General features: G+C 42.0%; 1 protein-coding gene across 1 annotated transcript in view; it reads left to right on the top strand.

The window, feature by feature from the left end:
- Positions 1-24,395, top strand: part of si:dkey-237h12.3 (teneurin-3) — a 191,712-nt gene extending 167,317 nt beyond the window's left edge. The window contains exons 19-29 of the mRNA XM_061275285.1: positions 1,697-1,946; positions 5,425-5,445; positions 5,938-6,170; positions 8,145-8,299; positions 10,937-11,817; positions 13,087-13,262; positions 14,953-15,188; positions 16,682-16,978; positions 18,657-20,268; positions 20,473-20,603; positions 22,538-24,395. Coding sequence (XP_061131269.1) covers positions 1,697-1,946; positions 5,425-5,445; positions 5,938-6,170; positions 8,145-8,299; positions 10,937-11,817; positions 13,087-13,262; positions 14,953-15,188; positions 16,682-16,978; positions 18,657-20,268; positions 20,473-20,603; positions 22,538-23,290 — 4,745 coding nt within the window. The 3' untranslated portion in view covers positions 23,291-24,395. The remainder of the gene's footprint in view (positions 1-1,696; positions 1,947-5,424; positions 5,446-5,937; positions 6,171-8,144; positions 8,300-10,936; positions 11,818-13,086; positions 13,263-14,952; positions 15,189-16,681; positions 16,979-18,656; positions 20,269-20,472; positions 20,604-22,537) is intronic.
- Positions 24,396-24,748: the final 353 nt, after the last annotated feature.

Here is a 24,748-nt window from a genome sequence, read left to right as displayed (position 1 = left end):
GTTCCTTCAAGGTTGCAATATAGACAGATAGACAGCTAGACGGACGGACGGACAGCAAGACGGGCGGGCGGGCGGGCGGACGGGCAGACGGACGGACAGTTAGACAGTTAGTTTGTGTCTTCCTGACTGGGAGTCACAAACATGATGCACAAACTGTTTAATTCTTCTTCAACACTATATATTTAATATATTTAAGTACAATATTACGAAATGCAATTGTCCTGTTTTAAAGCTACAATAAAATATATGTGGCGTCTTTTGGGGAAGTTGGAACACATGTCTAGCTTTTCTACTCATTTCAATGCGAAGATTAGAGATGTGAGTATTTTGTGTTGTTAGCGCATTGTTATAGAATGAATGCAACTTCTATTTCAAGACACCACTGTACTGCACTATACTGTGCTGTGTGTGATGACTGAAATTTAGACTCACCACTGACCTACATGTCAATCAATACATACATCATGATGATTTGACAGTTCTGTCACAGTTTTCTCTCCGTTATTGATCAGTGTACATGTTCATCATTGTTGGCAGCACCACACAATTGGCTTCCATCAAAACCTTCCTTCACTCAGGCACGAGTAAGTCTTTGTGCTAGTCATTACAGATTGCTTCTGTCAGTCTTAACTTATTGGTAGGTCCGCATGTCAAATATTTCCCAGTTCCCAAGTGCTCCTCCACTATGTTGACAACAAGCAAAGAAAAAAAAACAAGCAATTATATGGATTTGTGGATATTGCAATAAGATTGAAAACACAGAAGCAGAAAAACAGATGCCACATGCTTCAGGTTGGTCTTCATATTTTGTCTCAAGTATGCCGTCATGTTCGCATGCTGCAACATCCTCTTTAATGTTAAATCCTGACATGTAGCAGTGGGGAAGGGGGGCCAAGGGGGGCTTCATTAGCATATCACACATACAGCATCTATCTGTGGATCACAGGCGCTACAATGCTAAAGTCTGATGCATCGTTTGCAGACGGATGGAGGGATAAAAGCAGCCCAGTGCTGGCAGGAGTGGCGCTCCGAGTGAGCGTGTTCTTCTCACCAGCTGCTTTGACTCACTTCACAAACTTCCTGTTGTGGATAGTTTGACAGATTGGGTGCGGCAACCAAAACACGTTTCTTTCATGAATACATCAAAGTTTGTGAATAAAGTCAAGGAAAAGTCCATCTCAAGTGTTTGCCTTGACGTTTTTTACCCCGTTTTTGCCGCCAACAAAAGACACTTTGTGCAATCTTGGAGACGTGAGATTACGATTATCCATGTGAAAGTAGCTCAACGAACACTAGATTAAGAACACTCGCACTATCTAATGAGATGATCCGTACCATATTTTAGAACAGCTTCCCAATAATGTGGTTATTAAATTATCAAGCAACACACAACCACAACTTGGCATGCATGGCGGCATACGTCTACAGCAGGGATGGGCAACTGACGCAAGTGGCAAACCTGGTTCCCCCACCAAAATGTATTTATTATTTTTAAAAATCGTTTTGCACACCCCAAAATATCTTTTAAAAAGCTTTGATGAACATTCAATATATGCTTTTCACAAACAAAAAAATAACATGAAAAATGGGAGTGTCCCAGTGAGAATGGGAAAAAATAAAAATATATGACAAAATATTGGAAAAAAAAGGAATCTGAGCTGGATGTCAGTCTTTCTTTTCCCATTATTCTTTATAGGCATTCTGTACAAAGGCAGCGGTGAAAACCAGTTCGTTTCGCTGCAGCCGCCCATCATCACCACCATCATGGGTAATGGACGCCGCCGGAGCATCTCGTGCCCGAGCTGCAACGGCCAGGCCCTCGGAAACAAGCTGCTTGCACCCGTGGCCTTGGCATGGGGCATCGACGGCAGCCTCTACGTGGGCGACTTCAACTACATTCGACGCATCTACCCATCAGGAAATGTCACCAGCATCATGGAGCTTAGGTAAGAAAGCCCTATGCCTCAGACAGACAGATAGCCAGGCTAATGAGTTGATTGTACATTCAATAAGCTTCAATACACTAAAATTTCCGTATGCAACAGATGGACAGACGAACAGAGCGACAGGTAAGGGGAGGCTAATAAGCTAGCTAAAATTGCATAAGATACCTAGGATTGTTCTTAGCTCACAGACAGACAAGTAGATATACGTAGATAGATGGAGAATTCAGTAAGTGGCTTCATTGATCATTCAGCCTAATATACACACAAATACGAAATAAATGTACTGAATAAGTGAACTATCTTAGTGATACATACCAAATAACTGCTGTTGCTATTGGAAATCAGTTAATATTGGATGGATGGATGGATGGATGAATGGATGGATGGATGGATGGATGGATGGATGGATGGATGGATGGATGGATGGATGGATGGATGGATGGATGGATGGACGGACGGACAGACGGATGGATGGATGGATGGATGGACGGATGGACGGATGGATGGATGGATGGATGGACGGACAAAGGACGGACGAAGGACAGACGGACGGACGAAGGACGGACGAAGGACGGACAGACGAAGGACGGACAGACGAAGGACGGACAGACGAAGGACAGACGGATGAAAGACAGACGGACGAAAGACAGACGGACTGGACTAACGAATGTTTGAAGATTCCAACACCCAAGAGAATTAGAAAGAGAAATATAGGTCTCAGGTACATAGAATGGAACCAATCACGATTCAGGTCATGGCCTAATCACAAGTACCTTATACCTGGGACCAGATGGTCATTTTAACCATCAGAGATTGAATGTAACTACCGATGGACCACATGCTCCCCCAGAGAGATTTAATGGACTAGCTATCTCTAAATGATAATGGTCGTGTCTCTCCTTCTGTACTGTGTGAGAGGGCAAAAAAGGTAATGAGAGGGAAGATAATAGCCTTATAGTCAAGGATAAAGAAACAGGGTAAAGAAGGAATGTGATCTTGAATCAAAAATGGGGCTACAACAAAAACATGAATAAAATATGGACATAAACACAATTTAACTACTTTAAGAAAGGAAGAGTCAGTTGACAATTAACAAAAATAGAAATGAAAGAAACTATATCTAAGTCAAAGAATAACAAATCCCCGGCATTGATGATTTGTCTAGGAGAAAATTGTTAAGCATTCATAAATTAATACTGCGATAATTCTATGTATATTCATTCCAGGCATTGCCTATAGGTAATGGGGGGGGTCCCCATGTCTATGTTTCCTTATTAGGCAAATTCATTTCCAGGTTTATTTGGCAAAGCAAAAGAGCCAGAGTAAGATTAAAAGTTATGTCCTCAAACTACGACAAGGGAGGTCTATCCTGAAATAATTTTGAAATACAGTATTACTATTGGCAAGTAAGCTCAGTGCCATGAATCAATTTACAACAACCATGACATCAGATGGCAGCAAATAGAACAGAGGTCAGTTCAAGGCTATACTTACTTTTATATGTGATTGGAAAACCCCCCTCTAACTAAGGACCATATCTCACATACCTTTTCTATGGCAACATAACTATATGTGTGATAGTACTGTACAGTCTATGTAAAAGATAAATGGGAACTAGAATTAAATGTGAGTTTCCGTCCCTAATTGAACTTTGCACAGTCGGTCCAAGTCAGCCAAACGCCGTCATGAACAGAGTCACCGTTACCACGTCACACGCACATCTGACATGCAGCCAAATAAAGCAAAAATACAAAATAAAACAATCGCCACACTTTGCACATGGGTATGGCTGCTGTTTTTATTTTATTTATCATTCTTTATTTGGCAGCATGTCTGCTTGTGCGGCATCTGTGTGGGACGTGGAAATTATGTTCTCAACGCCGATTGGCTCTCACTGGGCCCACGTAGGTCAGGGGCAGAAACTCAGCGTCCTTGTGATTACTGTAGGAAGGACATCCTGTCTCAGGCACGCGATTAGTAAGTAGCGGACCTCGCACCAACGTGGCTTAGCTCTCGTCGGGGACAGTTGGCTGCTCTCATATTGGCAGAATGATGACTGCGTTTATCGTGAGCCGTCATCCTGACTCAGGTATGTAAAACGGCAATATGTAAAATCATGCGGCTACCATAAAGAAGGCCCAATGGAGTCAGCTGAAGAACATTTCACAAAGTACCTGCGAGGAAATAATGTGCATATAAATAGGAAATGGGGTGCTTTCCCGACTTTATATTACAGTTTCCCAGTTTGGATTCAAACTCGAAGGAGTGGTGTTACAACAGCTTGGAAGGACTGAATGCGGTGTTGTGTTGCTGGTGTTGGAGTAATTGCAGCAGTAATTCACAATTAATGCAGAACAAGTGACTTTGCTGTGACTTTCGTGATCATAAGCACCTAAAAAATATGTACAACACTCCAGTCTTTATGCAGCAGGATATGCCTGATCAAAACATTTTTTCTATTTGAAATGCATGCATGTTGTCAATTGTAAAATTTGCATTGGACAATTTCTCTATTTGCAAAGGGAGGAATTAAGTCCCACTTATTTGCAGCCTCGACAAGCAGCAGGATGAATCAGAGAGTAAATGGGATGAGACACTGTATTTCTAACAATAAAAAAGATTTGTGTAACTACGTACTATGTATTTCCAAAAAAACGAAACAGAGCAGGCAAACACCCAGGAAGCAAGCAGGTGTATCGCTAAACAGTGGATCATGGAAACGGGAATCATGGAACAGAGTAGGAACAGGTGCGAGGAATTTGTGTGTCAAACCTGACGATTCGGCCAGCAGTGATGGAAGTGCAGGGTTGAAATAGCAGAGTTAACCAGTTGTGAGGATGAATAGGTGTCAGACAATCAGTGCTGAGGCATGGCCAAGAGCAATGCATGTTACAGAGGAGTACTGGCAGTAAAGCTATGCGCGGAAGAAAGGAGCTGACCGGGGTGCTGAAATAACAGTGAGAGGAACACGTGGAGGAAAGGAACTGACCATGGTGCTGATAGCGTGGACAAAGAGAAAGTTTATTGTCGGCTCATTTTAAACGGAAAGACTCTTATAATCAGTTACGTGGTCCCTCATCACTTGTGTGGTGCAGTTTTTGGTTGTTTGAAATGACCCAAAGTTTCATTGGCATGAGAAAAATTGTAAGTCAATTCAGAACAAAAAAAAAATCAAATTTTCTTTGAATTAGTTTATGCATCAGGGAATAGTCTGATGAATCCAAATTTCCTTTAGCAACCAAAAATGTTTCCAATGATGTGGAGTTCAATCATTTGCATCCACAACTTCTTGGGGGCATCAATTACGCAGTGAAGGAATTAAATCAGGCTTATCAGGTGAGCAGTGGTTGAGCCTCTAATCAAAGCAGGCCAATTAATACCAAAACATCTCAGTACATCAAGGGATGGTTTTAATTTGTGGGGAAAATATGTCTTTTATTTATTCTTTATTTATTGTGCCCTTTCTCTTTTTTTGTAGAAATAAAGACTTTAGACACAGGTAGGTGTTATCCTTTAGTGCATGTTAATTACCACCACCACCACCATGACGACGATCATCATCTTCACATAAATAAAGTTCTCCCTTTTTGCCATTCCTTTGCACCCCAGTGATTACCATATGTATAATTAGAGTGGGCCAATTATCGTCTAATCACCACTGATGGAGAGAGTAAAAAAAAGTGGCATCTTGTTTGCAATGGCTGATGAAAATGCTTCTGAAAGTGCAGGTTCCAACACAAAATGGTACAATCAAGCCTGAAATAATTCATAGCCTCGGAGAAGAAAAGAGCTAGAAGTTGTTCAACCACGAGATGGCAAAGCATCTTTAGATTTGCGTCTGACTGGTCATATTCAGATAAATGTATATAATTCCATAAGAACCGTATTGCATGTCTTTGCAAAATGCATATTGCATGGGCCAATTTTGCGATCTAGATATTTATTCAAGAGATTTTGCAGACCTAGTAATAAGTCATTTTCATGAATGCAGCAACAACCCAGCACACCGCTACTATCTGGCCACCGACCCGGTCACAGGACAACTATACGTGTCGGACACCAACTCAAGGCGGATCTACCGGCCAAAAAGTCTTTCTGGAACAAAGGATCTGCAGGCCAATGCTGAGGTTGTAGCCGGGACCGGAGAACACTGCTTGCCCTTCGATGAGAACCACTGCGGGGACGGCGGCAAAGCTCCGGAGGCCTCGCTCACCGGACCCAAAGGTATCGTAACGCCGTGCTTTTTACACTACAAGTGCAATATGTGTGATGCATGTGTGTCTTGCTAATTAGCTACAGGCTTCTGCTACCAGACAGTTAAGAGCCCATAGGCTTCTGTACTCATAGTGACATCCTGCGATTATATTAAGTTTTAGCAGGTCAGTATTTGAGCTATTCCCTTTCAAAAATCACCACACCACAGACAGAGCACATTGTGAAATACTTGCCATTCTGTCTCTGCGCTTTCACCACTCTGGTTGCTGTCTTGCTATATGTCAGCATAACAACGTTTTTAGCAACGTTGCTTGAAATTGAACCACTCAAAGACATTACTTTTTTGGGGGGATAATGTTTAAACTTGTTCTCCAAGGTATGCCCAATTTATAGTTAATCTATCACAAATAAGGGTTTCAGACTTGTAACAAAAAATTTGCAGGACTTTTTCTTGTGTTATTTATATTTATTACAACACAATACGTACATTAAAATTAAAACATACCAACCCCAGCACATCACAGTACAAACAATACGCTGGTCCGTTTATATTTCAGACTTTCAAATTATCCTTCCTTTAATGTTATTTTTGCAGAAACTTTGACAATAACGAATATAACATGTTGTCTGAGGCCGTCGATTTCTGCCATTTGTGCAACGATTGTTCACTTTTCTATAAATTTGCCAAGATGAAAAGCCCAAACCAAAAGACTGTTTGTGCTTTCGCTGACGACTCCCGACGCCGACTGCGCTCGATGCGAGCCTTTCAGCCCCAGTCTGTAATGATTGAGTGGGAGGAAGCCGAGACCGAGGAAGAAACAGCAGATGGCTTTTTTTTTTTGGTGTGTGTTTTCCACCCTCCCTCCATCTTTTTCTGAGACATTTTGATGAACTCTGCTCAGATGTGACACTCTTCATAAGTCTGAGACATTCACACGGTCAAACGAGGCGCCGATCTCTCCCAAGGACTTGTGCAGCTGAACACATTCACCTCATAAAAGCTTTTTTAAAGACCTAATGCAAGCTGTATAAATTGTGATCCTCAGGGGTGCTACATCACAGCACATCAGAGACATCATCATATGTTATGCAAATAAAACCCGCTAAATGCATGTATAACACCAAAACCTAAGCAGATGGCATCCATTTTCTGACTTTCGCCTAATGACAACGGGTACCCGAGCATGTTCAAAGAAACACTGTATGATGAAAGATAGTCCCTGGAGGTCAACTCCACCCTTAAAAATACTGGTTGCATAAATAATGCCAAGACAGGTGATGAATATTTTATGCCTATAACCCCATCAAACCATTGAGAAAAATGTCCGGATGAGTCGTATAGTTTGGTCTTTGACTAAGTTGTGATGAGTTACGCACTTGTCCACGATTTTGTATTGGCCTTTACGCAGTAAGTGAAACCAAACCCTAAACAGGATTGGTACATTTTATGGGTTTCACCTGTTAAAAAAAACACACATACTCATGAGATAAATAACACCGTAAGATTTAGCACATTTCATGGTTTTGACCCATTGAACAACAATCTGTTTTTTATTTATTTAGATGAAGTGCCATAGCTTGTTTTAACTCAGTTGGAGACAAAAATATGCATATTTTTAGGCTTTATAAATAACACCTAAAGCAGACTTTGGTCCATTTCATGGCTTTTACACAAGACAAAATCTCCCAAATGCATTCAGAATCGCCTTCCCGACGGGAGTGCTTTTTAGTCGGGCTGACAAGCGCGCATACAGTATGTACGTAATGCTATGACTACAGCTTTTGCCACTTCTGCCTGAGAAATTATTTAAAAGCAGAAAAGCATCCAGTGAATTATTGATAGCGGTGCTTTTTGCCAGTGACCTGAATAATGGGGAGGCAAGCTCAACACATGTAATCCGCCGCGTCGTCTCCACTGACTTGTGCGAGCCGATCCGTGGCCTTTCAACCCTGTTTTCTCAACGTACTTGACCTGACTTGCAGGCATCACCGTTGACAAGAACGGCGTGATTTACTTTGTGGACGGCACCACCATCCGCAAGGTGGACCAGAACAGCATAATTTCTACCTTCCTGGGATCCAACGACTTGACGTCGGCGCGGCCACTGACCTGCGACAATAGCATGGACATCAGTCAGGTGACTAATAGTGTAATTGTAACATCCACATACTGCCAACAGAATGGACAATTCATGACATAAATTTTGAAATTCTTACTTAAAAATATAATGCACACTAAATACTCTAAAATAATATAGTCATTGCGGTATTATTATTATTTACAAAAATAATTAAATGTATGCAATTTGAATTATAACAATTAAAAACAGATTTGTAATTTGTAATTATTTATTGAAAAAAGACAGTACATATTAATGAACACACATCACACATATACATATATGCTACAGCTAATTTTAGATACTGCCATTATGAAAATAGTATTTCCAAAATTTCTATTAGCATTACTATTGGAAATTGGAAAAATATTTTAAATTATGTGCAATTCTGAAATCACGTGAAAGTTTTGACTGATGCTGCCTACATTTTTTGGGGGGGGGGGAGAAATTTGAAGCTATCCTGATTTATACACAGTTGAACAATAGCATAAAAAGTGCATTTGTGAGTGTAGCTACATTATTACGGAATAAATAGACATAAATTAACAGCCACTTAGAATTGAAGAGCGGAAGAGGCAGGGAAAAATATTTTTTCCTTACTCTTTGCTCCTCAAGTAAACAAGCATCATCATTCTCCTGAAGAAAAGAAAACAAAAAGTGGCCGGCGGAAAATATGTGCTTGAAGGAGAGCCCGTGAAGTGTTGTCGCCGTGAGCATCTCAGTCACAGTAAATGGTACGCCAGTAATTACTAAGGTAGGGCCTGGTTTTGATATGGAATGCAGTAGAATTAGAGCCCAGTGGAGATAGAGCATCCACGGTAACGAAGCAGCCCCGGTAAGCGAAAAATGAAGAAAAAAAATTCAATGAGATGATTCTACATAAAGTGGCCTCGCAAGCTCTTCACAATAGGTCACATGGTTACAATATCTTCTGCTGAAGCAGTGCAGCATTTCTTTTTCAGTGCTTTCCAGATGATGATTGCAGGAAATATAAAAAGGCAGAAAAGGATTTTAGAGCATGGAAATGAATGCATTCATCGGCCCTCCTATAGGTCTGACCTGCAGAAAGTGAATATAAAGTGGCAAATTGCTGAGTGTGAAACCTGCAGTTCCTATTTTCCTCTTTTTCTTGAACATTTTGTGTGCATGTGATGTGGAGTTATATTTTCATTGCTGTTGATTTCTGGGTTAGTTATTTAGTTCGTACGCATAATTTCAGTCTTGTTCTTGACCTTGCCCTTGCGTGAATGACGCAGCGTTAGAGTATATTTTACTATTTGTCTTTACACTCGTAATGGATGTATTTCACATGCATTATTTCACAAAATGCATATCACCTACGTAGTGTATACTTTAAAAATGGGTGCAAAATAAAAAATAAATCCAAAACATCACATTTTGGTGCGGTTAGTAGGATCCCATTCAGGAATTTGCTGTTTTGCCCATTTTATTCTTCAATTGTGCCATATGCGAATGGCAATGGGTTATATTTATATTGCTGTTGCTTACTTTGTTAGTTATTTATGTTACACGAAATTCTGGGCTAGGTCCATGTTTACATTGTTTTTCAATTGATTATTGCATGTTGTCTGAGGCTCAAAAGTGTATAACTGCTGAGAGTGAAAAGAAGAAATACGTGAACATTTTGATGCGGGTCTGGTTGAAGTTTAACTTTACTGTCTACTTGCATCCGGTATTTGTACGAATTATTTGGCAAGTCCGCAAACATTGGATGCCAAGGGGAAAAAAATCATTCCCTCTGGGCCAAGTGACCCACCATATCCATTTCTCCCTTTTTAATGCCTTTTGTTTATCCTTCTTTCGTACGCATGATTTGGCAAAAATGACATCCCCCATGCCCACAATATATGGGTGTAAACAATACACATTGTCAAATTTCAGTGCAGCACTGGCAAGCCAAGCAGTCCAAAGCATCAAAACCAGACTACGCCAACAGCATAAGTGTCAACAGCAGCACATGAATAGAAATTGGAACGAGAGGTTGTTTACCGGCTGCGTACAACACTTTCATGACGAATAACAAAAAAGCAATCTACACTCGCGTGGGCGCTCTGAAAGCGGCGTGAGACAAAAGTGGAGTGGTCGCTCTCTGCCAATTAATGAAGTCATTTGCGGTGAGCCAGCAACACCATAACGTAGGCTCGTCACGCATTCAAGAGGAAACGAATTGGCTTAGCTATCAGTTATGTGTTGTTATTGTTTTTTATTCAAATCAAACTCATTCCATCAGCAGCCTGACAGATTTAGTGACACATTTCAAAGGCCATACCAATCATTTTGACGTTGATTGTAATTGCTAGTTTTGTTTCTTAACATGCTAATATATCTTTATCTGTTAGATATTTGTTTAATTATTCTGCTCACAATTACGTACATGGTTACCATTGTATTTTTTTACTTTAATTCGTTTGGTCTATTTAATCCTTCCAGAAACAGTTAATGCAATGCGGTTTTTAGTCCAGTGTGGCTTATCCATGAACAAAACAGGATTTTTCCCCTAATTCTAACTGGTGCCTCTTATATTCAGGTGTGTTTTATAGGCCAGAAATTACAGTATATATACAATAACTGTGGATTTATTTAATGACTTAGTGTTCAGACCAAGAGATGATATTTTTTGTATGTCCACATCAGGTTATTCTGGAGTGGCCCACAGACCTGGCGGTGAGCCCGATGGACAACTCGCTCTACGTGCTGGACAACAACATCGTGCTGCGCATCACTGACAATGGCCAGGTTAACATTGCAGCGGGGCGCCCTGTCCACTGTCCACTCTCAGTACCAGAGCGCAGCATTTCGACCGGCGGCCAACGGGCACAGTTCACCTCCCTAGAGTCGGCCGCGTCCATTGCCATTTCCTACCACGGCGCCATCTATATCGCAGAGACGGATGAAAGAAAGCTGAGCCGCATCCGCAAGGTCTCCGTGGACGGTGAGATCACGCACTTGGCCGGGGTGCCTTCAGACTGCGACTGCAAGAACGACGCCAATTGCGACTGCTACCAGGCAGGCGATGGCTACGCCAAAGATGCCAGGCTCAACGCGCCGTCCTCCCTGGTGGCCGCGCCCGATGGAACACTCTATGTGGCCGACCTGGGCAACATCCGAATCCGGGCTGTGTCTCGTAATGGGCCTGCGCCGGTGTCCAACGGCTATGAGGTGGCATCGCCAGACGCCCAAGAGCTTTACATGTTCGACGGTAATGGGACACACCAGCACACGGCCAGCTTGCTCACCGGAGACTTCAAGTACACCTTCAGCTACAGCACAGAGAATGACATCACGGCGGTGACGGACAGTAATGGAAACACGCTGAGAATACGTCGAGACTCCAGTCGTACCCCGGTGCGCATCGTGGCTCCGGACAACCAGGTGATCTGGCTTACAATGGGCACGAATGGCGGCCTCAGGACTCTCACTGCGCAGGGACAGGAGCTGGTGCTGCTCACTTACCATGGCAACAATGGCCTTCTGGCCACCAAGACCTCCGAGATCGGATGGACCACCTTCTACGAGTAAGTATGGGAGGTGTGTTTCCTGCACACATATTTCAATCACTTTGAACCAGAGCGTGTCAAAAGTAGGTCAAGTTTGGTATTTAGATGTATTTCCAAGTTAGGGTTTAGGGCCAGGGATAGGATTTCAAAATAGGGTGTCGAGTAAGGGCTAGGATTTTAATATAAGGTTTCGAGCCAGGGTGTCTCAATAGGATATTCATATCAGAAATCGGTCCAATCAGATTATCCCGAACGGCATCTAAAATCTCCAATGCAAGTATGTCAATCTCTTGCACCCTCATACAAACAATACTGTCCTGGGTATCAAGTTTGGGTTGAAGTCAAGGTTAGGGTTTCAAAATAGAGTTTCGAGTCATGATTAGGTCTTTCAAGATAGGGTAAAGTTTAAACCAGCTTTTCAAGATAGGTACTCAAAGCACGCTTACGGGCTCGGGTCAGGGTTTCATGGTTAGGGTTCCAAATTGTGGTTCCAAGCCTGAGTCAGGCTTTCAAGACAGGGTTAGCGATTTAAAATTGGTTTCAAGACAGATCAGGAATTCAAGAAAGTTTGAGTTTGTAAATTAGCGTTTCAAGACCAAGATACAGCTTCATGGTATCAAGACAGTGTTGGGATTTGAACTTGGGATTTATGCTTGCTGAAATGATTTTCCTTGCGGCGTCAGATGAAACAAGTGAAGGTTGTGCAGACTCATTTAATTATGCTAATGAACTCACCTTCAAGTGGAGCAGATTAGTTTGTTTGGCACTGGAAATTTGTTTACAAAAAAAAACATTGCCTGCAGCAGCCGCCAACTACAAAGTTGACGCAAAAAAATTCACTATGGCTGAGTCAGGTTCTGAAATGGGTTTAGGCTTTCAAATTCCAGTTTCAAATGGGGGTTAATATTTTAACAAGGTTTTCAAGACTAGGGTGAGGTTTCAAAGTAAGGATCCAGGACAGAGCTAGGATTTCAGATGAGTGTTTCACGCCTTGTTCAGGGCTTCAAACACTGCTTTAGTTTAGGGCTTCAAATTACAGGAGGTTATCAATCAGGATTAGGGTTTCAAAGAAGGGTTTCAAATCAGTTACCTCGTCCATAATGTGATGTCAAATAATGTTTAAGGTTTCTAACAAGGGTTTGAAACCAGGGTTAGCATTTCCAATTTGGGTTTTAAGTCCGGTAAATGGTTTCAAACCATTGTAAGTAATTCAAATTTGGTTTGTAAGACAGGTGTATGACAAGGCTGCTCCATAAAACATCCACTCCTTTTTGTCCTCCAAACCAGCTATGACAGTGAGGGTCGTCTCATGAATGTCACCTTCCCCACCGGCATGGTGAACAACCTTTACACCGACATGTACAGCGCACTTACCGTGGACATCGAGAGCTCCCTCAGCGATGAGGAGATCAGCATCACCACCAACACCTCCAGCATCCACGCCTACTACACCCTCTCCCAGGGTGAGTTATTTGGTTGCAAAAGGTCACACGGGTGCATGTTGCAAAAAAGTGTCATGGTGACCAGTCCAGGGTTTAGCTCGCCTCATGCCAACCTCTCTCCTAAAGTGAGCAAGTGAGCTGGGCTGACAGGATGGATTATGTAAATCAGCTTGGAATCCAACATGAACACGATAAATGGTAAACAAATGGATGGAATCTTGGTTGGAGCCAGTCCGGATAATATTCTGCATCTTGCTGAAAGTCAGAGTTGTGAAATTGCCCAAAATAACAGTAGGAAAAAGGTGGTTGAGTCTTGGTTATGGACCAGTCCTCTCGCTCAAAGGCAGCTAGGATCGACCCCTACATCCCTGAAGAGGATAAGGAGTAGGAAATGGATAGATAGAGTCTTGGTCTATCTTGGTCTGTGGTTCAGTTTCCAGTGGTCCATTTAGTTTGAAATAATTTGCTTTTGGTGAAATGTTTTGAACAGAATGCTAGAGATTGCTGTACCAAGTATCAGCCACAATGTGACTTTCTTTTCTGTCACAGCTGTCCTGCCATGTAAGCCAGGTTTGTGTTGCACGAAGTGGTTTTGTTGAAATGGTCACTAAATTTTGCACTCTTTTTCTAATGCCATTTGACTCTGCATTAGCCATAGTGCTTCTATCTAAATCACGAACAACCCGGATGACCACTACGCTGTCTGTGTGTCACAGACAGGCAGACATTCAGCAGGACAAGTGGAAGACGAGGCAGTTTCAAGAGTAAAACAAAAAATAAATAAACAATGTCAACTATTAAATTATTCATCATTGTACTTGGTCTTTGACTAATCTTGGCAGTCCGAGTAGCCAACATAGAGCATGGTGCAACCTGCACTGAGTATTGGAGACCAGTCCAAGACGTAGTTCGCATCACCACCAACATCCCCTTCAGCCACTGCTGCCCCACCCTCTAAATATGTGAGTTGTTTGTTACTGAGTGTGAAGGGTCACCAGAGCGATCTGCAGTCGTGTGTCATCGCAGACAGATGCCAGCTTAACTGATGAGTCGCTCAGTGGGCTGGATTGGGTTGTCACCCTACACATCAGCCACGTATTAAACGGCGTCCCGCTGCTTAATGGCCAGATGGTGTATCTTGCGTCACTCACGTTTCCAATTCTATAAGAGTATAGTCTCACCGAGTTCCGGTCATTTGATTCTTACTGAGAGGTAACAGGCTCACTCTGTGTCTTTAAGGTGGTTCCAAACATTGTAGTTTCTAGGCTAGCCCATTTTGGGGTGTGCTCAAACATACCTAAATTGAATCCCGTGACACCTGAAATGTAAAACGTGTTTGGTTGAAATGTTATATTTTAATAGCAAAAATACATAACGCCACACCTCAAAAATGTTCTTTCTCCCCCACCCACTATCTTGATTTTACGTAGTAATACTTTCTCCTAATTTTTCTGTAAAAGCAAAGAGCCAGGGTCTGGCAACCACTCCAGGACGTCGGGTTTTGCCAGGCTTCGAGCTTACCCGTGAACACAATGAGGAAAAGCAGTACAGAAAATAGGTGGATGGAGTCTTGGTTATTGAACACTCCAATAGTGACCTTGAGGTGGATGGAGTCTTGGCACTTCGGATAATTGTCCAATTATTATTAAAGGCAAAACTGAGCCCCTACATCTTTCATTGTGTCCTGTATCAATGTATTCTTGCTCTCCAGACCAGTGCAAAAGCAGCTACCAGGTGGGCTTCGACAACTCACTGCGGGTCACGTACGCCAATGGGATGGACACACACTACCAGACCGAGCCTCATATTCTGGCGGGAGCCGCCAACCCAACGGTGGCCAGGCGCAACATGAGCTTGCCAGGCGAGAGCGGGCAGAACCTGGTGGAGTGGCGCTACCGCAAAGAGCAAGCCAGGGGCAAAGTCATCGTGTTCGGACGAAAGCTAAGGGTATGTTTGCTCCAACCAGAGGTTAAGTCAAATTAGACTTAGGTCAACAATTTTAGGACTTGAAAGCTAAGAGCAATTTTTATTGGACCTCAGCTTATGCTACAGAACTTGATGAATTGTTTACATCTTAAAAATCTGCATTTACACACTTAAAATAGTGTGCCTTTTGTTTAGAAAAGAAATGTTATTATTTTGTGTAGTGCGCACAATCCAGGCAGCCCACCAGTATACTAGGATGCTGAGTGCAGAGCTCAGCTTATGAAGCAAGTATCATGGAAAGGGCTCAGAAAAATAGTACATTTGGATGCAAGTAGGGGTGCTCCAATCAGAGTTTCATTCTTTTGATTCCAAAATCCATCACATTAGTGAGATCTGACGATACCGATTCCAATACCCTTCACATGGATTAGCTATGAATGTTTCGATTTATTTCAAAGCTGCAATTAATTTATTGGATGTTATTTGCTTGATCAGACTCCAAATAAAAAGTAATAATAATGAGCATTCCATTAATAATTAGGGCATTAATTCAAAATGTTAGTACTGACAATGCACATTAAGAGTCAGTAACTAATTTGCTCAGTAACATCCCAGAAAATAGCCCAAACATTTTGTAAATAAAAGCGGGTATTTTCAAAATGTCTTATTTGGATTTAAAAATTAGGAGAATCTATATTTTTTGTATGGAGGGCACGAGGAGAATCTATATTTTTTGTATGGAGGGCAATAGAAATTGAATAATTTCTGTTGTGACATTCTTTGTACTATAGAGGAGCAAATTTCGAGAGGATGACAAACCTTTGATCATACTTTCTGGCACGACTCTGACAGGGCGATATCGGTTGTGACATATTTGCAACTACGCTATAGCCTATAGCAGGTTCCCAGTGAGAGCGCAGAGGGCGGAACCCACTAAAGAGAAAGGGTAGTCATATAGTTTGATGAATTCAGTTATTTTGGGGGTTCTTTGTTTAGCCTTGTGACTGTTTTGTGACTGTCTTGTGACTGTCATGCTCATATGAGTGGTTGTATGATGTGAGTCTCCAAAACGATGTTCTGCAAAGTTTTTATTTTTTTAAAAATATTATGAATGTATCTTTTGGAATGTCAAGAATCTTTTTGTAGGATGTGTCGCTGAATGTAAACTTCACATCACTCTCAAATAGATGAGTTCCTGTCGACAGTCTGCACAGTATGAGGGAAGGAGGAAGGGATTATTTATTACATGTGCCTCATAACAGCAAAACCCCATTTCACCATGTTTACTTTGAAAGCTGGGCTCCAATAATTGTTGCATCAGAACTATTCTGGCAAGTACAATTTCTCCCAAAAGTTACTTGGATGAAGTAACGGAGTAAATGTAGAGCATTACTACCAGCTGTGCTCATGACTTACACATAGTGAGTTACTCCTAACGCTGGAGTCTACACACATGTACATCAAATGTATGTCCAAATCCAACTCTACGGATTCTACTCTGGTCAATGTCACAGGTGAACGGACGCAATATCCTCTCCGTTGACTACGACCGCACCCTAAGGACAGAGAAGATTTACGACGACCACAGAAAGTTTCTGCTAAAGATCATTTATGACACGGCTGGGCACCCCGTGCTGTGGGTGCCCAGCAGTAAACTGCTGCCAGTCAACGTGAGCCGTACCAGCAGTGGGCAGATTAGCACTTTGCAGAGAGGTCCTACAACAGAGAAGCTAGGCTACGACACCCAGGGACGCTTGGTGTCTCGGGTGTTTGCTGATGGGAAGATATGGAGCTACACTTACCTAGAGCAGGTAAGTGAGAGAAGCTTATCATATATACCAAGTCCTAATGTTTAAACACCTTTATCCGTGGTTCTACTATGGTAGCAATAAAAAAAAATAAAAAATTGCAGTCGCTGTGTTTTCAGGCATGGCTTCTTGATGAGTGACCCTAAAGGGGCCTTAATTGTCAAGCCAAAATAGCAGAGTTTCTTGAGTCTGCTCAATGACTCTACTCATGATAAACAGCCAGAGTTCATGTTGCTCAGTGGAACTTAAGGCCTTGTAATAAGACAAATCTCGGGATTCAGTCATGAGGGATAGTGTGTCATAAAGCAAGGTTATCCCTAAAATAAACCTCAGTAATTGCCCCGCTCCAACGCAAATGATTATTTTTACATAATCTTTCAGGCTCGATTGCATCTGCATAAACATCTGTATGTGTGCTTGCATAATCATTTCACCCAAAGTAGACAGCTCGTGTTTTCTACAGGGTCAGCTTAGGCAGCCAAATGAAAATGTATCCTGAGCTCTGCTTTAAAGAGCTGTTTTATATCTACTATGTGGATACAGCTGCAGGCACAGTCGCGCTGGGCATCTTTTATGAATGAGCTGCGAAGTCACTGCACACAGAGTTTGTTTTGAGATCACAATATATTAGATGACATGGTAACACGTATAAACTTATGTTTATGTGTACATCGGCTGTCTGAAATAATACAAAGACTTAAATAGATTTTTACATTAGTGCAAATTAGTCTTTTAAGTTCCCAACATATAAAATCAAGTAATAAATAAATTAAATTTGGGCCATAAATAATAACAACCTTTGTTCCGCTGCAGATCGGTTGATACACGTCCATAATTTTTATGGACCCCTCAGGGGGCCAAATAGATAAAACGCCACCACAACAAATGCGAATCCACTGTGTACCTTTACCTTTACTAGCTGTACCAATACCATAACAATGTTACAGACTTTATTACTGTGTGGTTATTGATAAACCTCGGAGCTTTTTAGATTCCTCACATCTGAAGCGACAGAGTTCGGAATGACATTAGACATGGGACTGTACCATGTCACTGGATGCTTATGTCACCCTCCTAGCCCACTAAATCAGCAGGAAGTGGAATTGGAACGTTTTTAGTTGTGGACTTTTAAATAAAAAGATAGCACTGCTTTATACATTTACACAATAAAAGTCTAATATAGTATGCAGTAATTATTGAACCTTTAAAGGGTGTAGCCTATTAAGTGATGTCAGGAGCTGGCGCGTGTTAGTCTGTAAGTATCTAGGCGTGAGTTGTGGCTACAGCAGCTCCTTGCATTTTGTTTGTGTTTTTGTTTGACCTAATCAATAAATGACTAAAAGTGCATTGCAAATACAGCTGTATTTTCCCACAAGCAAGGGCATTATGGTTCCTTAAATGCTCAATTTTTTATTATACTTCAGTCAATATGCGGCATGTCTGAAGGCCACACCTCAAATTTTGCCACACAAAACGGCCCAAAAAAAAAAAAAAAGCGACGACTCATAAAGTGAAAATCTTGTTAGTTAGGGCACTCTTCACTTAAGGTAAAACTGGCATTTTTGATAGATTAAGAGTAAACAGGAGAGCAATCAGTCACTTATTTTTATTTTTTTATTGACAGTCAAAAGTAGGGAGAAAACTAACAACACAAATCGATTTGCTCTTTTTTGTTCTGCAGTCCATGGTTCTTCTACTCCACAGTCAGCGTCAATACATCTTCGACTTCGACTCACTGGACCGCCTATCGGGCATCACCATGCCAAGCGTGGCCCGCTACACCATGCAGACAGTGCGCTCGGTGGGCTACTACCGCAACCTCTACCACCCTCCAGAGAGCAATGCCTCGGTGGCTGTGGACTACAGCGAGGACGGCCTCCTGCTAAGAGTGTCTCACTTTGGCACCGGCCGACGTGTGCTGTACCGCTACCGGCGTCAGAACAAGCTGTCGGAAATCCTTTATGACAGCACGCGGGTCAGCTTCACCTATGACGAGACTGCGGGCGTCCTGAAGACAGTCAACCTCCAGAGCGATGGCTTCATATGCTCCATCCGTTACCGGCAAGTGGGACCCTTAGTAGACCGGCAGATCTTCCGCTTCAGTGAGGATGGCATGGTCAATGCTCGCTTTGACTACACCTACGACAACAGCCTGCGTGTCACCAGCGTACAGGGAGTTATCAACGAGACGCCTCTGCCCATCGACCTATACCAGTTTGACGACATATCCGGCAAGGTAGAGCAGTTTGGCAAATTCGGTGTCATTTACTACGACATCAACCAGATTATCTCCACGGCAGTGATGACCTACACCAAGCACTTCGACGCCCACGGGCGCATAAAGGAGATCCAGTATGAGATTTTCCGCTCTCTCATGTATTGGATCACATTCCAGTACGACGACGCGGGCCGTGTCACCCGGCGTGAGATCAAGATCGGACCGTTCGCTAACACCACCAAGTATGGCTACGAGTACGATGTGGACGGCCAGCTGCAGACTGTCTACCTGAATGAAAAGGTTACCTGGCGCTACACGTATGATCTCAATGGGAACCTACACCTTCTCAATGCTGGGAACAGCGCAAGACTCCTCCCTTTACGCTATGACCTCAGGGACCGCATCACCCGTCTTGGAGACATCCAGTACCGCATGGATGAAGACGGTTTCCTCCGCCAGAGGGGTGCCGAAATCTTCGAGTACAACTCTAAAGGACTCCTGGTCCGGGTGTACAGCAAAAGCAGCGGGTGGACTATTCAGTACCGCTACGACGGGCTCAGTCGAAGGGTGTCCTCCAAGACCAGCCTGGGCCAGCATTTGCAGTATTTTTATGCCGATTTAAGCTACCCGGCCCGGATTACGCACGTGTACAACCACTCCAGCTCAGAGATCACCTCACTGTACTACGACCTGCAAGGACACCTGTTTGCCATGGAGATCAGTAGCGGCGAGGAGTTCTACATCGCCTGCGACAACACCGGAACCCCACTGGCTGTCTTCACCAGCAACGGCCTTCTGGTCAAACAGCTGCAGTACACGGCCTACGGCGAAGTCTACTTTGACTCCAACCCAGATTTCCAGCTGGTGCTTGGCTTCCATGGGGGTCTATACGACCCACTCACCAAGCTTCTACACTTTGGGGAACGGGACTACGACATCATGTCCGCCAGGTGGACCATGCCGGATGTTTCCACCCTGAGGGATGTCGGCAAGGAGCCGGCGCCTTTTAACCTTTACATGTTCCGGAATAACAACCCCATTAGCAAAGTCCACGAAGTGAGAGAATATGTCGCAGGTGAGATTTTGGTGCAGTCAAAGAAGCTGTTACAAGATGATTATGGTGGTGACTAATGGTTACTCTGACTGCACTCCTATTTAGTTGTCTGAAAAATGTCAAGAAATAATGGGGAAAATTACTGCCTCTCTTAGCCTCAGTAAAATTCTTTCAAAGATGAGATTCTTTGGGTTTTCATTTTATATTTTATCTTTTGTTGCACAGACGTGAACAGTTGGCTGGTGACTTTTGGCTTTCACCTGCACAACACCATTCCCGGATTTCCTGTGCCCAAGTTCGACCTAAGCATGCCATCGTACGAGCTGAGGAAGAGTCAACTATGGGACGATTTGCCGGTGGGTCCAGTTTAAATTTGTTAAAAGCAATTATTATCAAAGACAGACGAAAAAATAGAATGTCTTTTTTTTTCACAACAAAAAGTCTGTGCTAATAGTTAATTATTTTTTAAAACTCACTGAGATCCTCTACACCAGTGGTCCCCAAACACCAGGCAAGGCCTTGGCAGGCTGCACATATGAAAAAAGAAAAATATTACAGTACTTTTATTGTTTATCTAGCCGAGGCTGAAAAATATTTTATTTTAAAGTGACTTGATTCTCCCTTTTACATTAGTCTACAACTGATATTTGACGCATGTCAATTTGCTTGTTGTCTTGGTTATATAATGCTACTATTAAACCCCAATAACCTACCAGAATTAGTGAAAAATACAGATGTGTTTGGAAAGTTTCTTTGCAATGGGAAAAAGGCCCAGTGAGGATTCACCCCAAAGGCATATGTCCAAGATGAATAAAAAGGGAGCATTTCACAGATAATATGTGGAAACCTTTACCTTATTGCGACAGGTGACTCCCACATTCAAAATACGCTCTGCACACTAGGCGTCAAGCTGTTCTCCAATGAGTAAAAAGCCTTCAAAACTGATTGGTCAACAAATGTTAATTGCCTTGAGAGCGTCATACTTGTTAAGGAAAAAAATTAATTTGTGTTTATTCCCATTGCGACTTGTAAAGGCTATGCAAAAAAAAGTTACGGGATCACTGTTATACACTGCAGGCAACATTATGTTCCTCTGATAGCCTATCTCGGGTTAGAATATGACTGCTTTAATTACATAATCGAGAGAGTTTTTGTAGAAAATAATACATTTCTATAAATGGTTTTTTTTTCCTCAACTTCATGCTCTTGGCAAATATACATTTTTCCTTCTGGTGTCACACATTTCTTAGGAGTGCAGACAGAAGTGATAAAACTTTATTTTCTTACTTTTCATAAGTGTGTTATGAAGGTGCTTTTATGCATTTCTCAAAGATTATTACTTTTAATTGGGTCTTATTTGCATAATAATGCAAACAGTGTAGTTCCAACGGTTGAATACATCTTCTCACTGGTGTCTGGCATTGTAACATCCAGTGTTTTGTTAGAGAATTATCTGTTTTTAGTGTTAGGTTTCTTGAGTAGGATTCTAGGAAGTGTTCGGGGGGGGGGGGGTTGCATTTTGCAGCAAAATTAAAAAGCCTACAGCTCTCGTCATGATAATAAAATGTTTTGTTTGAATTTTTACCTGAAGGAAAATTATAATTTACATAAAAAAATAACATCTGAATTTAAATGAAAATGCGCTTGATAATTTTGTACTTTAATTTTTATTTGTCCTGTTCTATTTCTCTCGTAAAGTAGTTTTTGGAAACCCAGTCACTTCTTTATCGAGTTGTTATTGTATTATTATTATTATTATTATTATTATTATTATTATTATTATTATTATTATTATTATTATTATTATTATTATTATTATTATTATTATTACAAAAAAACAAGGAGAATCATGTGAGAAATAAGTATAATTTTATCATTTATATTGTCAAGAAAGAAAGTTTCTTTTAAGACATACTGTTACTAAAAAAGTGTTTATTTTGTTATCTGGAAAAGTCAAACTCTGGAAAAGTCAAACTCTTAAGAGAAGCTTTTCTTTTTTATCTTGTATTTTTGAGAAAAAATACCTTGTTTTGGAAAATTATGAGCTTTATTTTTGGGGTAAGAGCAGCTATTTTAAAACACTTTTTGAGAAATTTAATTTTTGGAAATGTCATTTTCTTAGAAGTCTGATTAAAAAAATATTGCATCTTTTTTAGACACAAGGACATTTTATCATACTTTTCAGAGAAAAGAAGTCAATTCCCTAAGTGTATTCCAAAACACAACAAGAAAATGGGGCAAGGTTTTTTTAAAATGCATATTATCATTTTGTCTGCGCTATCCTTTGCAGTCCATCTCTGGAGTGCAGCGCGAAGTCACCCGCCAGGCTAACTCACTTCTGTCCTTTGAGCGTCTGCCTGAGGTTCACCTGCGGCGAGGCCGTCGTGGCGAGAAGCCTTGGCTGTGGTTCTCTGCGGCAGCGTCCCCAGTGGGGCGCGCCGTCATGTTTGCCATCTACAAGGGCAGCGTGCATGCGCACACTCTCAACATGGCGGGCGAAGACTGCATCAAGGTGGCAGGCATCCTCAACAATGCCTTCTACCTAGAAGAGCTTCACTTCACCGTGGAGGGCCGGGATACGCACCACTTCGTCAAGCCAGGACTACCCGACGCCGACCTGGCCGCCTTGCACCTGACCAGCGGCCACAAGACGCTGGAGAATGGCGTCAACGTAAGTGTGTCACAGTCCACTACTGTCATGGACGGGCGAACGCGCCGCTTTGCCGACGTAGAGGTGCGTGCCGGAGCTCTGGTGCTGCACGTGCGCTACGGCGCCACCGTGGACGAGGAGAAGGCCCGCGTGGCCGAACTGGCTCGCCAGCGTGCCTTGGCGGGCGCCTGGGCGCGGGAGCAAAGGCGGTTGCGTGACGGCGAAGAGGGCGGTCGGCCGTGGACAGAGGGCGAGAAGCGGCAGCTGTTGAGCAGCGGCAAGGTCCTTGGCTACGACGGCTACTACGCCCTCTCCGCGGAGCAGTACCCCGAGTTGGCAGACAGCGCAGACAACATCCATTTCCTAAGGCAAAACGAAATCGGGAAGAGGTAACAGAACATTAGTTGTGACTGTTTGTGTTCCACACAACTCACAAAAATTTAGGGATATTTAACTTTTGGCTGAAAAAAATTCAGGATAGACTTAAAATCTACCGGTCAACCCCTGTTTATCTCGAGGCATGTGTTCCATATATATACAGTCGTATGCAAAAGTTTGGGCACCCCTGATCATTGTCATGATTTTCCTTTATAAATCATTGGTTGTTCGGATCAGCAATTTCAGTTAAATATATCATATATTTATATTTATATGTTTGTCTGCTTCTCAAATATCACAGTTTTTGTCTTCTATATCAGTGGTCCCCAACCTTTTTTGTGCCACGGACCGGTTACATGTCAGAAATATTTTCGCGGACCGGCATTTATATAAATAAATAATACATTTATATAAATAAATAAATAATACATTCATAATAAATATATAAATACGATGAAATAAAATGATACGACTGACATAAAAGTACAAATGACAAAAATAAAACTCACCATTACGTTAAATTAGTGGGAGCACTGAGTTTGTTTCTCAGAAACGAGCCGGTCCCATCTAGACGTAATCGGAGACAATGACACCCGAAGTGATTAAGGTTTGTCTTTTATTGCAGGATGCTTGGTCTCCATGTGTTGAAGCAGTTTTGAATGCTTCATTGCCTGGTTAGTTAGCCTGTCGCCACATATTAGCTTTGCGGGCTCGACTGGGGAAACATGTCACGTGACCGTCTTGACCTTGAGTGTCTTGACCTGAATTAATTGATCGTCGATAATTTTTTTTTCTGTGCGGCTTGGCGGCCCGGTACCAAGTGACCCACGGCCCGGTGGTTGGGGACCACTGTTCTATATGACATATTTAACTGTAATTGACAGGGGTGTTCAAACTTTTGCATACGATTGTGTGTGTGCAAGTGCGTGCGTATATATATATATATATATATATATATATATATATATATATATAAAAATATTCCCCTCTCACCCTCCGCGGGTGGTCTCCCACTCCAAGCTCGGGTCCTCTACCAGAGGCCTGGGAGCTTGAGGGTTCTGCGCAGTATTTTGGCTGTTCCTAGCACTGCACTCTTCTGGACTGAGATGTCTAATGTTGTTCCTGGAATCTGCTATATATATATATATATATATATATATATATATATATATATATATATATATATATATATATATATATATATATATATATATATATATATATATATGATATACATATATAGATATATATAGATATAGATATAGATTTTATCAGATCAATCATAAGGTTCCTGCAGCACGTGAGGATGAACTGATCATTTGAATCAGGTGTGTTTAACAAGGGAAACTTGTAAAACATATAGGATTGCGGCCCCCAAAGACTGGAGTTTGACACCTCTGATATAGAGCTATATATAGTGCATAATGTTTGTCAATTGGTTAAGTCCAGTGAGTATGGGTTTCCTGAAAAGTA

Source organism: Syngnathus typhle, linkage group LG1 (assembly GCF_033458585.1).
Source record: "Syngnathus typhle isolate RoL2023-S1 ecotype Sweden linkage group LG1, RoL_Styp_1.0, whole genome shotgun sequence".
Classification (NCBI taxonomy): domain Eukaryota; kingdom Metazoa; phylum Chordata; class Actinopteri; order Syngnathiformes; family Syngnathidae; genus Syngnathus; species Syngnathus typhle.
The sequence above is the reverse complement of the archived record's forward strand: the minus strand, read 5'-3'. Positions and strand labels throughout refer to the sequence as shown.